Here is a 13,861-nt window from a genome sequence, read left to right on the forward strand (position 1 = left end):
AGCAGCACCGACCTCATTACTTGCTGTTTTCTCCAGGGTCTAGGTCTTCAGTAGGGGTCAGCCTAATTTTGTTTCACTTCTTTAATATGCCTCAGTAGCAGCTAGGCTAGGTTTTATGTTCAAGTACAGGTTCTGGGCCAAAAGAAAATCTTGAGTCACTGTACATTATTTTTTGAAATACTGTTTTCTTACAGGCTGTTTTCTTACACCTACCAGCTCTTGGAGAAGTGAGTTAGAGTACCACATCTTTATAGCTGAGACAGTATTGCAGCCAGTACAGCAAGCCACAGGATATTATCAGTAATCCTTGTTCAGGACAGAAGTGAGATGGCCTGGTATGTTACAACTGGCATTGGCCAGTCAGAATTTCTCATTCTATGCAGTTGGAGGTGCTGCTTGGTAACCCCCAGGTGAGAGATGATATGACTCAGTGGGCCAGGGAAACCTTGCAAAGATGTCATGATCTGGTAGGCCATTGGAAATAGTCAGGTTTTGTGAAAGCAGAAGAGACAGCATAGCAGCTTTCCAACATCTGAAGGGGGCCTACAAGGATGCTGGAGAGAGACTTCTTCAGGGACTGTAGCGATAGGACAAGGGGTGATGAGTTTAAACTGAAACAGGGGAAGTTTGGGTTATATATAAGGAAGCAGTTTTTTACTGTGAGGGTGGTGAGGCACTGGAACAGGCTGCCCAGAGAAGTGGTAAATGCTCCATCCCTGGCAGTGTTCAAGGCCAGGTTGGACAGAGCCTTGTGTGACATGGTCTAGTGTGAGGCATCCCTTCCTACGGCATGTTCCTTTTCAACCCACACCATTCCACGATTCTATGATATATAGTCTAACAAATATATAGCTTTTGCAGAAATAGGTCCTTATGGCATCAAGTTGTTAGGCTTGAAACCTGTGGGAGTTGTTTCTTACTTGTTTTGGATGCTGCTTTTTAGTAAAATGGTGGACATTACAGAGGAAGAAATGTCTGTTTTACTGTTTGCTTTTCCATGGTGCTTTTCTTCTCCCTCTTGTCTCTCAGTATCCACAACTGCTTGGCTGGTTCCACTGCTGTTTCAGTTCCAGCAATTCTCTTCTAGCTCTCCTCCCTTTCAGCTTTGCAGCCAGGACAGGGCACTTGTGCATAACAGCTGCCTAAGCTTTGACTGGTGACCATGTTCAAAGGTCATATAAAATACGATGAAAACAATAAAAGCAGTACAGAAATAGTCACAGGAAAACCTTGAGAGTGTGGTTCTGCCACTGTAAGAAATTAAATAGAAGGTGTCATGGCTGTAGGATTTATTTTGTCTTTTATCATCCAGGCAGTATGCAGGACTGAAGTAATTCCACAGCTGTTCTTTACATGCCTGTAAGTCATATTACCGTTGGTCCTCACAATTAGCGCATGAACAACACTTGTAAGAATATTTTTATAATAAAGTGGTGTGAAGTTAATGCAGGCTAGTAAGTCTGGAGAAATAGCTATGTTAATTCCGTAGGAGCTCACAGCACCGTTTAAAAGGTCTAGTGAAGATCCAAATGAACCTTAGCCTTTATTTTTTACATATTAAAGTCATTTAATCAGCAGTTTCTATAGACAGAGTAGCTAGTTGGTACTCAAGGATTTACCTATTTGTACTGATGTCAGACATATTCACTGGCAAAACTGTGTATTTACCATGAATATGTTATTTTATTTTCCTGAACATGGCAGGAGCAAGCAGAAGGCAGTTTCTGTTTGTGCGGTTCTCAAGCTGTCCCCATATCTTCCATGGACTATATTTCTCTTCAGTCTTCCCCACAATGTTTGTCACTCAGGCTTCTTGACTCTTGTCAAGTGTCCTGGCACCTTAAATAGCATAAATTGAGCCTGATGAGAAATATGAATCCATAAAATGTGAGAGAGGATTGATGATTTAGGCAGATCACCTTCCCGATCCAGTTTACCGCATTGCCGTGTGAATGCTTGTGCTAGCGCTAAGGGGACATTATACATGTGGGAATGAATGGCAGAGGACTGGAAAAATCATAGTAGGGCTTCTACTGGCACACAGTAACTGTGGATCTGTGCTGACACAGGGAATGGGTTCACAATACAGCTTTAGAAGAATTAGCCATTCACCACCCTGGCTGCTGGGAGACCCATTTTCCCTGTTCCTCTTCCTGGATGTGTGCTCCTGCCACTTCGTTGAGCCTGCCTAGCACATGTTGAATTGCTTGGTGAACTAATACAACTCACTAAAATGCCGGGAAATCACCATGACAAAAGAACGATGAGTTTTTCCTACTAGGTTAGTGGTTTGAATCAGTCTAACGTTATCAGTTGCATAGCTGTGATGAAAACAAGGGTGGGAGGGGGGAGAGCAGGGAGAAGATATACTCCTTTCTTTTGGCATTAGTGAGCACTTAATTCTGCTCATCTGCATTCACAAAACCATATTCACATTCTGTACTGGGGCTTGCTGAACTGGTTTAAGCAGCCCCCACAACTACCATCTTTCAGATGCTTATTGCTGTCCCTGTGTTGACCTCTGTGCTTTGTCTAAATTGCCAGGGCAGCAGAACAGCTTGGGAAACAAACACCACCTTTTCCCCCAGTGTTCATCCTGCTGGCAAATATGCACAGAGGAGCAGTAATTGTAGGGCAGATACGGGGGACTGTCCCCATGCTGTGGAACTGCTGCACCACATGCAGTTCACCAAGTAGTCTGCTAGTGGCAGTTTGCAAATGCTGCTGACTGTAGGTTAGCTTCTGCTCAGGTTTTGCCTCGCGTTGTCAAAAGAGCAGCTGCTTCTGCTCTTCCTAGGTACCATGGCCTTCACTGTATATTTAGCTTGGACATGGGGCTTTGGATTCAGGTATTAGTCAAAGAAGGGCTTGAGTGCCATGGTTGTTGCAGTCTGCTTGGAACTACGTAGTATCTGAGCATTGTTAATTGAGCATAACATTGAGCATTGCCATCTAGGGCACTGTATCTGCATTGATTCTCATTTATTTCCCTCTGCCCCAGCAAAAGCTCCCAAATCTCTCAAAATCTGTTTAGTGGAAACCCTGTTCCCTCCTGAGCTCTAGCCAGAAAAAACAAACACCTTTTTGAAACTCATTTACAAAGACCTTCACAGCCCCTTGTTGCTCCCATTCATCAGGGACTTACGGGTTTAAACATAAACAGGGGAGGTTCAGGTTAGATGTAAGTAAGAAGTTCTTTACTATGAGGGTGGTGAGGCACTGAAGCAGATTGCCCAAAGCAGTGGTAAATGCTCCATCCCTGGTGGTGTTCAGGGCCATGTTGGACAGAGCCTTGGGTGACATGGTCTAGTGTGAGGTGTTCCTGCCCATGGCAGGAGGTTAGAACTAGATAATCTTAAGGTTCTTTCCAACCCAAACCATTCTAGGATTTTATGATTCAGTCATTTTTATTGAGGACTTTTGTTATAGAAAAGCTCATTTGCTTTCTGTTCACTGTTGTCAAAGGGAAGCCGTCTTTCAGGAAGGCTTTGTAGTCTGAAACTGAGTGGAAACATACCACCCTTACCTTGAGCCTTGGCATTCTGAGGGAAGAAGGGCCTAGTACTATGGTCATTATGTATCGTGATTTCTGTATTGCACTGCCAGCTGGTTTTGTTAAATAAGGTACTAAGTCACACTGTTGTGCTGCACAATAGAGAATTTGCTAAAAAAGATGCATGTCCAAGAGAAAGGAAAGTTTCAGGTTTGTGTCAACAACGAAAATTACGAGTTTCAACTGAAGGAGGAGGAAATCAGGTTAGATCTGAAAAGATTAGATAGGCTCAGGCAGGGAGAGCAGACTATTGAACCAGGTATGATTTTGAAAGTAAACAATAAAGATAAATGAATTCCAGTGAGTGGATTTCAGTGTATGTAAAAGAGCAATAAAAAAACCCAGTAGAATAACTAAGCTGAGTTTTACTTGTGATTGCACAAATTGTTCAATGCAAATTCTAAGTTGAAGTCTTACAGGATATGTACTCCTGTGATCATGATATAGACAGTACTGGTCTTGGCACGATATAACACACAAAGGAAAATCATAACAATGAGGTATAGGTTTTGAACCTCCTAAGGTATTTTTGTCCCCCTTATCCTGGCTTGGTACTGGAAAAACTGTCTTCATATAATAAAATAACTAGTTGAGCAGTCCCAATATGCTTTCTGGTATGCGGTGAGTATGCACTTACACACTGAAGATGTTATTTCCACATAACCTCCATGTGTCCCCTACTAGTAAATTTAAAAAAAAAAAATAAAAAAGATATATATATATAATGTGGATTTCTGAGTTACCACTCTGGTTGTGAGGACTGAAATGTAGGAACTGCAATAAGGTTACTCTTACACAAGTAAGATGCAGGAGCTAAGTATGAGAATTTTGTCTGAAATTGTCCTCAGCCTGTAAAGGAGCACTGAAAGGCACTTCAGAATTACTTTTTTAAGTGCAACTTCTTTTCCTGCTTCCAGAGTTCTGCAAGAGGATAGAGGAATAGAATGTAAATAGACTTGTCTAATCAAACTTTTCTGGTTTGATTAGACTCCTGTGCAGCTCCATAAGCAACAGCAACAAATGGGAGTGCCAGTGCAAATAAAGCACCAGGGGTTGCCAATGTTTTTATTCCTGGATCCCATACTTCTGCCCTGACCATGGTTAGGAAACATGGGGTGCCACCCACTGGCATCACTGGTGGGAGGTACATGAGGGAGGAGGTAGGAATCATTTTTTATGAACAGGGGACCAATGTAGGTGTTGTTGCTGCATCAAAGCTTTCTTCCATGGATCTTCCTGATTGTATGAGCATGTTTCTGTGTACAGGTTGGTACGTCTGTGCTTGTATCTGCCTTGGGCATGCACATCATTTAAGTGTAAGTGTGCATTTCTAGTGAACATCTGCAGAAAGCAAAGCTGTTAGCTACTGTTAAGATGGAGCTTGGACTGTTTATGACTCAGATTTTACAACATGATTGCTGGCTAGTGGTCCTGAAGTCTGCTTTCCTGTGCTGCTATCTTGTCTGTTCTTATGTGTATTTTGTATCTGAGTGTAATCTGAGAGTGAAAGAAGCTAGGATCTATGGTTTTATGGTTAATCCTCTGTATTTTTGTGTAAAAGCGTGTGTATGTGTCATAGCTAAGTTAGGTTGATTTAGTATGCTTACTTTCAGAGTGCACCTGCAAAGCTTGATGTTATTGCTGTATTACTGCTGCTTTGACTGGATTCATGTTGTAGCCACACTGTGAGTCCATGTCAATTTGCTAGCATACAAAGAATCACAGGAAATAAGAAATTAAATAGACCTTTTGTAATACCTTGAAGTGCAGATATGTTCCATTTTCCTCTTTCTGCTGCCTCTGTTGTGCAACTAATCAAGCGTAATTTCACCCATCAATTAGATCAATTAGAACAAACTGTTTAATATTTCATCCATCACTGACTTCCGTAAAGTCATATTCATACCAGTAGGAATGCCATATATTATTATTAACATTTGCCATTGCGGTTAATTGCCTTGAATTCATAGCTGAAAATAAAGTAAGTACTTAAAAGGATAAGAGTTCCGATGCCTATAAAACATTCTAGATTATACTGTTTGTGAAGCTGTTGACTTAATTTTTTGGCAATGTTTATAAGTAGCAGTGCCTAAATGTATGTGCCTTGCCTTTCTGTCAGTCATCACTATTCACCACATATTGATTGATTTATTTCATTTTTTTTTTTTAGTTTAGAACTAGTAGTCCAGGTCCTCTGCTGGTGTTCCACATGTTATGCTTCACATTAGTTGTGGGCCTGGCAGTGTTAAAGGAGCCCTATGAATTTTTTGCATGTATGCCAGCCTTCAGGCCTAGGCATAACTGTTGGCTTGTGAAGCACTCTATAACAATCTTAATCTTAAATTCTCTCTGGTCATGCAGTCTACCGTTCATAGGATTTGATACTGGATGTCCCGTATCAATCTCTAAGTCTCAAAGTCCCAGTGGTGCTTCTTGACACAAGAACTGATCATAAAGAGTAGAAAGCTCCACATTCAGCTTACTTGTTGCTTCATAAGTCATTCTTTCTTGCAGTAAATTTAATTAATATTCTTTGTGTCTGTGCAGAAGACAGAAGTTGGAGACCTACTTGCTCATAATTGAACATGGCAGGGGATGTAAAAAGATTCACACGCATGCTGCTGGAATGCAACAGCAATGACAAACTGTGTGGTAAGATTCCCAGATTCCTTAAGTAATAACTTTCACATGCTGAGCAAGAAGTCCAGCTTTACTAGAAAGTGGGCCAAGCCCTTTCCACTCCTCCACCTGCATCCCAGCCCACAAAGATTTCACTGATCTTTCCTTGAATTGTATCTCAAGGGAGAAACTTTTAAAGGGATGCAGCCTTTGTGGTGGGATTCATCGCACATAATTTTAGCCATTTTAGAGTATCTTTGCCTTCAATAAGACACAGTCATTAAAGATTCCCTGCAGCTTCCCTAAGGACCAGTCTCGTGAGATTTTGATTTCATGACTTTCTGTCATCTTTGGGAACTGAAACATGGTCTTGGCCTATGCAAAAATAGCATCATCTCCAAATCTGGGGCATAAGAGAGTTAGTTACTTGCAACATCCTTGTTAATTGTAATGTCCACACCTTGTTTTCTTTAAAATGTTTCCTGTAATTTTAATGTAAGGAGCTGAAGCTGTAATTGCACATGTATTTGTGATGGCATAGCAATATTCAGCCCTTCACATCTCCCTGCTGTCCCTTTGCCAGGGGCAGTTCTGTTGCACTAGTGGATACTTACACATGGCTACAATTTCCAGCCTCTCTATTACAGCATCTACATAAAAGACCTCAGGTGTGGGAGTCCCAGTGGATTCATGCAGTTTAGATACTCAGCACCTTTGAAAAATAGGGTGGCAGCACTAACAGTGTTCAGTTGCTGTTCCAAGAGGCAGAGGATAGATAGAATTTGGGGATTGAAAGTTACTGAAATATGCTGTGACTGTTCTGTTACACAGAACCAATGTGCATGAGGAAACGCTGCTTAGTCCTCGTTTTCCCATTTTCTTTTGATAGTTGTGCGTGAATATCAGACTGAAGTGATTGTTGTCCCAGTTCTCCTTGTGGGTGTTTTTGTCATCATGCTAACTGTGATACTTTGGCTCCACTGCCGAGGCTTGCGAGCAAAGCAGGAGCAATCTGGACACCAAGGTAAAAAACTTCTTTTCAACCACAGGAGTGAGTGTTCCTGTCAGTGGCCAGAAGGCAATCCCTTCTCTTTATTGCTTGAGTCATTAGGCAATAGCATTTATAGAATCACAGAATCAACTAAGTTGGAAAGACCTTTAAGATCATCACTTCCAGCCATTCTCCAGCACTGCCAAGGCCACCACTAAACCATATCACTAAGGTCTTTGTCTGCACGGTTTGTGAACACTTCCAGGGACAGCGACTCCACCACTGCCCTGAGCAGCCTGTTCCAATGCCTGAGCACCCTCTCCGTGAAGAATTTTTTCCTAATATCCAGTTTAAACCTCCCCTTGGCACAGCTTGAGGCCGTTTCCTCTTGTCCTGTCACTTTTTATCTGGAAGAAGAGACTGATCCCCACCTCACTACAACCTCCTTTCAGGCAGTTGTAGAGAGCGATAAGGTCCCCCCTGAGCCTTCTCTTCTCCAGACTAAACTTCCCAGTTCCCTCAGCCGTTCCTCATCACACTTGTGCTCCAGACCCTTCACCAGTTCTGTTGCCCCTCTCTGGACCCACTCCAGCACCTCAATGTCTCTCTTGTAGTGAGGGGCCCAGAACTGAACGCAGGATTTGAGGTGCGGCCTCACCAGTGCCCAGTACAGGCGGGTGATCACTGCCCTGGCCCTACTGGCTGTGCTATTGCTGATACAGGCCAGGACGCTGTTGGCCTTGTTGGCTGCCTGGGCACAAGCTGGCTCAGGTACAACTGCTGTCAGTCTGGCCTGAAGACCCTGAATGGTGTTCAGCAATTGAGTGAAAAGTAAAAAAATGGAGAGCCCTGATTTATACCACTTGCAGTAGTAGTAGTGGAATCTGTAGTATAGATGGATCTGAGAAAACTTAAAGCAACATATCATATAGACTGTTTAACACACTCTGGTAACTAACATACCTCAAGACCTTCAAAGTGTGTTTATGTAATAGCCTTCTAGATGCTACTGCAAAGAGAGTTATGAATGTTATGAATGACAGCTGTTTTGGTGTAGGTCACACCTAGTTAATCCATTTTCTACCCTGTCATTTAAGAAAAATGTCAAGCTCCTGTCTCCCACTTCCTGTGGAGACAAGAAGAAATAGAACAGGGACTGAGAGAGAGGGGGGGTAGGGAAAGGTTTGTAGATACCAAAAAACACATGGTGCAGAAATGAAATTCTGTGGAACTGAACGTGGAAATGAAAATCCAGTACTGAATTGATTTTGGTTTTGTAGAGGAAAAAGCCTTTTCAGCCTATATTAAGGGAAATAATTGAGAACAAAGATAACACCCTGTGGAACAGCCTGTGCGTGTGACTTCTGTAACAGCTGGTAGCTGGTAATAAAATGGTCATTGCTTCAACACAAGGGAATCAAGTACAAATGTGTCTTACCTAGAAAGTTTAGATGTTAAACATAGGAACGATCTCCAGACTCATTTTACCTTTTAATCAAATAGATTTGGAGATAAATTCCCTCTCCTCTTCAATGGCCAGGATAAGTAAGATACAATAACAGTTCTTTACTTTGTCCTGATTTCCAGTACACTGTGGGGTAAAAATTAGAGGCTAGAAGGGCAAGCATTGCCACCTACTACAAGAGTTCATCTGTCTGGTTTTATGCATCATGTGTATTTGCTTTTGTCAGTGAATGACAAGAATCAGCAGGAATACAGCTCAACAGAGAGCCGCTGTATCCAGCTGAGTGAGATGTCTGTGGAAAGCCTGCTAAATTCTGCATCCTTGACTCTGAAAGAACTGGAGATACCACGAGAGAAACTCTTACCAGGCACTTGGCTGCTGATAAAACATGGTCGCTATGGGAGCATCTACAGAGCACAGCTGGAAATTGGGAGCCCCAGGAAGACTAAGACAGTAGTACTGAAAGTCTTACAAGGTAAGGCACACGGCCAGGATCTCCGTATCAAAGACATGATATTGAGCAGAACTTGCAGTCATTGCTGGACAAGACCAAGCTGTGTTGAGTATCATGTTAGCTAGTCTGAGTAGCAGTTTTGATAGGAATGTCTTGGTCGGTCTAAAGAAATTGCTGTTCATGTTGATTTTAAGCTGTTCTTTGCTTCCTCCATTTGGTAGTATAGTGGGGTTTTTTGCGGGGGGAGGAGGTTGGTTTTGTTTGTTTGATTGGTTTGGGTTGGGGTTTTTGTTCTTTCAGACCTGGCTAGTCCCCAGAAAGTAAAGGATTTCCTGGGAAGGATTAAATTCCATCAAAATCTTGGCCATCATGAGAACCTGGTTGAATTGGTTGGATGCTGTGTAGGTCAGCTCCCACTTTATATGATCATGGAAGATGTCTCTCTTGGTGACCTATTGACATTTTTATGGACGTGTCGGAAGGTGAGTCAAAAGAAATGATAGAATATCTTCTTAAAATCCTTAGGTACATATTTATCCATAAGTCATAGTCCATAAATCACAGATGATTCTTTTCATCTCTCCATGCATCCCTCTTTATCAGTCTAAACTATTTCCACACCCCAAAGAAGTTCTGCACAAGTCTGAACTGGAATGGAATTAGTGGATATCTTGATTGATATGATACAGTTTGGAGAAATTGACATAGTCCTGCAGATAACTGGAGCTTCTTGAAAGATACAGCTGGGACTGCAATAAGAGTGAGAGTTGAGACAGCTATGTGAATTTCTAATCAGCTTTAAATAATGTGTCACTCCAAATGCTTTAGGGAAGCAGACCAGTTACAACACCAGGAAACAGAGCATATGAGTGAAAGGTTGATACTTGCACTGAGGGATGTCACTCATATGGGACCTGGTGGTGTTCATTGCATGTATCAGTAACTTAAAAAATGGGATGACAGTGAGATGACGATTCCAGCCAGTAAAGGCAAGTGCTGACCCTGTGGAACTGCAAGATTTTATAAGATTGAGGGACTGGCCAATAAAAAGAACAGGTGAAATTCAGCATAGTTACAAATGAAATTACGACCATGTAGAAAAGCAACCGTAGCTTCACATATGTAATGATGGCCTCATATCTGCCTGTTGCTGATGAGGAATAAAATCATGGATCTGATTGTATGAAAATGTTAACTCAGGCTGGAAAAGAAACCAAGTATTAAGCATTATTAAGAAGGGCATAGGAACAAAACTCTGCCATGTCACTGCATGAATAATTTACCTACATCTGGAACACTAAATACAGAGAGATTGCTTATTGTCTTGTTCAGCAGGTCAAGGTGGTAGCAAGTAAAGCTACCAAGTGTCATGTTCAAAACAAACAAAAGGTGGTTCTTCATGAAGTGGGGAGTTGACTAGTGGAGTTCCTTGGCACTGACTGCTATGGATATGGAAACTTTACATGGGTTCAAGACAAGACTGAATACATTTATGGCAGGTAGCCTTTCAGAGGTTACAGAATATGTTGAAACTGTAACCATCTCAGGAAATCCTTAAATTGAAAATAGTTGGGGGGCTGGAAAATGACACAGAAAAAACATTGTGTGCTTATTCTCTTTCTTTCATCTGGCATCCAGGTAGGGTCACTGTTAGAGGCAGAATAGCAAGAGAGATGGACTGTTAGTCTCATACCAGATAACCATTTGTATGTTATAAATGTACTTTTCCACTCATCATTGTCATTTGTTATGTATCATTCATTCTTCTGTATGGATTGTCATTCTCCAGTGTCATTCTACCCATTTCTGTCTAATCTGTTAATCTCTTCTTCACTCTTCATATTACCCACCACTTGTCTCTAATGTCTTCCCCAGCACACCATCCATCCATCAGCATCACCCATCTACATACCCTTATATTTCAGTCAGTTTATAATCAGTTGGGAAATTACTTGGGGGAGCAGAAGATTTGATAGTACTCATTTTATTAAATTAGAAGAAAACATTCCCCAGTATGCTACAGCTATGGCATTTGTTTGAACCAAGATCTGCTCTTTTGTCTCTAGGATGTAATGACAATGGATGATGTTCCCTATGACTTCACCGAGAGACAAGTATATGAAGTTGGACAGCAGGTTGCAGCAGCTCTGGTAAGTCTACTCATATTCACTGCATTTTTGCCTTCTCGATTGCAACACAAGTCTGCATGGTGGCCTAAGTCTTCTTGGCCTAAGCAGTGAGGATGTGCTTTGTTAAAACTGAGCCATATATGCTTGCTTTATTTTTGTGAGCATACATGTCTTTCCACAGCATGCAAGACAAGCATAAATCAAGTGAAAATTTACGTCAGTTAAAATTCCTTTTAAAATTATCATGGTCTCTTTGTTTTCCAACTTCCCAGGCTTATCTTGAACAGAAGAAATTGTTCCATGGTGATGTTGCTGCCAGGAATGTCCTCCTTCATTACAACTTCACTGCTAAGCTCTGTGGTTTCGGTCTGGCCTATGAAACTCACACATACGGTGTCAACTCAGTCACAAAGATTGTGCCAGTCAAGTGGCAGGCACCAGAGCGGCTCCTGAAGAACCCCCCCAGCATCAAGGCAGACATGTATGATTTAATTTTTGAACTAGAAGTTCATTTCTTTCACTTCTTTATGTATCATTTCATGTCCTAAAGTTCACAGTAAGTCATATCTACTCTGAGTGTAATGCTCCACTTTATATCTCATACCTTCTCATTTCTGCAGGTTGTGCCTATTTGTATGCATTTAAGCTAGAATTTAGCTAGAATGGAAACTTAACATTGTTTTCTTTTCTTGCAGATGGTCTTTTGGAATTCTACTGTATGAAATGATTACGTTAGGTAAGAAGAGACAATGATGATAAAAAATATGTAAGGAAGCAGCAAATTAGAAAGACCCCCATCTCAAATTTTAGAATGTAAAGTTGGGCCATTTAAATAAGAATTTTCTTTTTTCCAACTTGCAAAGCCTTGACAATTCCTTTTAGACTTCTTTTCAGTGTGAGTTGTGGCAGGATAAAAAGGATGGATTTTGGTAGGGAAGGAACGCATTCTCACAGGCTGCCATTGGCAACAATTTTCTTATTATAGTTTTTCTATTGTAACTCCTTTTGCCCTTCCAGGTGCTCCACCATATCCTGAGGTGCCACCTTCTGACATTTTACCATACCTTCAGAGAGAGAACAGGATGAAACAGCCCTCAAGCTGCCAGCAAGCCATGTAAGCCACTTCATGGACAATTGAACTTGAGATCTGTAGAGCTAAATGGAAGTGAGACGTACAAAACTAGGTCTTGCAGAGGATCTCTATAGCCAAAACAGTCATCTATTAGCTGAGGAGACTTTTTCTCACGTCTACCACATCTCTTTAGTAGATGCTGCTGCATGGAACCTTGATTGCCAAACCCTTTCTCTCCTGCTTTTGAAAGTTACTCTTTCTGTTCCCTTGTCTGCCCTTGCATTTTGTTGCTCCACTGCTTCCCTGCAAGGTGTAGGACTGTTCTGGATTAATATCTTTCTCTTCTAAGTTGTGGGATCCTCCCTGAAGTAAACAAAACAGCCATGAGTAAGGTCTATGGCATTATATTTCCTTTTATGAAGGCATAATTTATTCTAATTTTAGAGGCTTTTTCTTCTATAATGCTCTTTCAAAAGGGAATACCAAGCAACCTTTTTCCCTTTTCTCTTACTCACAGTTGACATCCTGGCTAGCAACTGTATGCATTTGTCCCCACACAATATTCTGTGGTTGCATATTTCAAGAGTGTCGTTGAAAGAACTTTACATGAAGCAGAAAAAGAGGAGGTCTCTAGACATTTAAAATATGACTGTTGTAAAACTTAGTGTTGGTGGTTCTCATTCCCAGTGCTTCCGTACTTCTCCATCTTACAGGTACAGCATCATGAAGTCCTGCTGGCAGTGGAATGCAACTAACCGGCCTTCTCCAGCAGACCTGATGTGGTCTCTACAAACAGCAATGAAGAACAGCAACGATCATGCAGTACTGCAGGTGCCTGAGCTGGTGGTGCCTGAACTCTATGCTAATGTTGCTGGTGTTGATGTGCTCAATCTAGTGAGGGAATACACTATACTTTGAAGGACCTTGATACATGTTGGTATAAGAGTTCTCTGAGTCTGCCCTTTCTAGACACTTTGCAAGCTCAGGATAAGGTGTGTATGTTGGGAGGAATCCCTTTGGTTTTTGAACATGTTGTATATATGTGATCTCTCCTCCATTCCAGAAACAACAGACTGTTTTCATTATTATGAAATCAACCTGTTGATATCAGTCTGCCAGTGGTCCTTGTTTTTTAGGAAGCTATAGAAAATGTAATGAGAAGCTTGAATTAGAGTGTATTGGGTTTGTGTAACAAGGTTTTGGTAGCAAGAGGACTTCAGGGGTGGCTTCTGTGAGAAGACACCAGAAGCTGCCCCCATGCGTAACAGAGCCAGTTCCAGCCAGCTCCAAGATGGACCTGCCACTGGCCAAATCCGAGCCCGTCAGTAATGATGGTAGCACCTCTGGGATAACGTTTCTAAGATAAGGGTTAAAAAACCCTGTGCAACATTAACTGGAAGAGAGAAACAGCCCTACAGACACAAAGGTCAGTGCCCCAAGGAGGGCAGGAGGTGCTACAGGCTCTAGAGCAGAGATTCCCCTGGGGCTCGTAGTTCAGACCGTAGTGAGACAGGCTGCCCCCTGCAGCCCGTGGAAGTCCACAGTGGAGCAGATTCCGCCTTCGGCCTGCGGGCGACC

At 41.9% G+C, this 13,861-nt stretch overlaps 1 protein-coding gene across 1 annotated transcript; it reads left to right on the forward strand.

Annotated features, from left to right (window-relative positions):
- Window positions 1-5,843: 5,843 nt before the first annotated feature.
- Window positions 5,844-13,625, forward strand: STYK1 (serine/threonine/tyrosine kinase 1). The gene is made up of 9 exons (XM_057429524.1): window positions 5,844-6,205; window positions 7,062-7,196; window positions 8,855-9,103; window positions 9,383-9,564; window positions 11,149-11,232; window positions 11,484-11,692; window positions 11,907-11,947; window positions 12,229-12,325; window positions 12,997-13,625. Exons 1-9 carry the CDS (start codon window positions 6,139-6,141, stop codon window positions 13,199-13,201), a joined length of 1,269 nt encoding a protein of 422 aa, XP_057285507.1. The 5' UTR covers window positions 5,844-6,138; the 3' UTR covers window positions 13,202-13,625.
- Window positions 13,626-13,861: the final 236 nt, after the last annotated feature.

This window comes from Pezoporus wallicus, unplaced genomic scaffold (genome assembly GCF_028554395.1).
Source record: "Pezoporus wallicus isolate ANWC-B61680 ecotype Strahan unplaced genomic scaffold, APGP_CSIRO_Pwel_v1 scaffold_3294, whole genome shotgun sequence".
In the NCBI taxonomy this organism is placed as follows: domain Eukaryota; kingdom Metazoa; phylum Chordata; class Aves; order Psittaciformes; family Psittacidae; genus Pezoporus; species Pezoporus wallicus.

Coding starts and splice junctions, on each gene's coding strand:
- STYK1 (XM_057429524.1), top strand. CDS start 6,139: ATGGCAGGGGATGTAAAAAGATTCACACGCATGCTGCTGGAATGCAAC. Junction 9,104..9,382: donor AGTACTGAAAGTCTTACAAG/GTAAGGCACACG, acceptor TTGTTCTTTCAG/ACCTGGCTAGTCCCCAGAAA. Junction 12,326..12,996: donor TCAAGCTGCCAGCAAGCCAT/GTAAGCCACTTC, acceptor TCCATCTTACAG/GTACAGCATCATGAAGTCCT.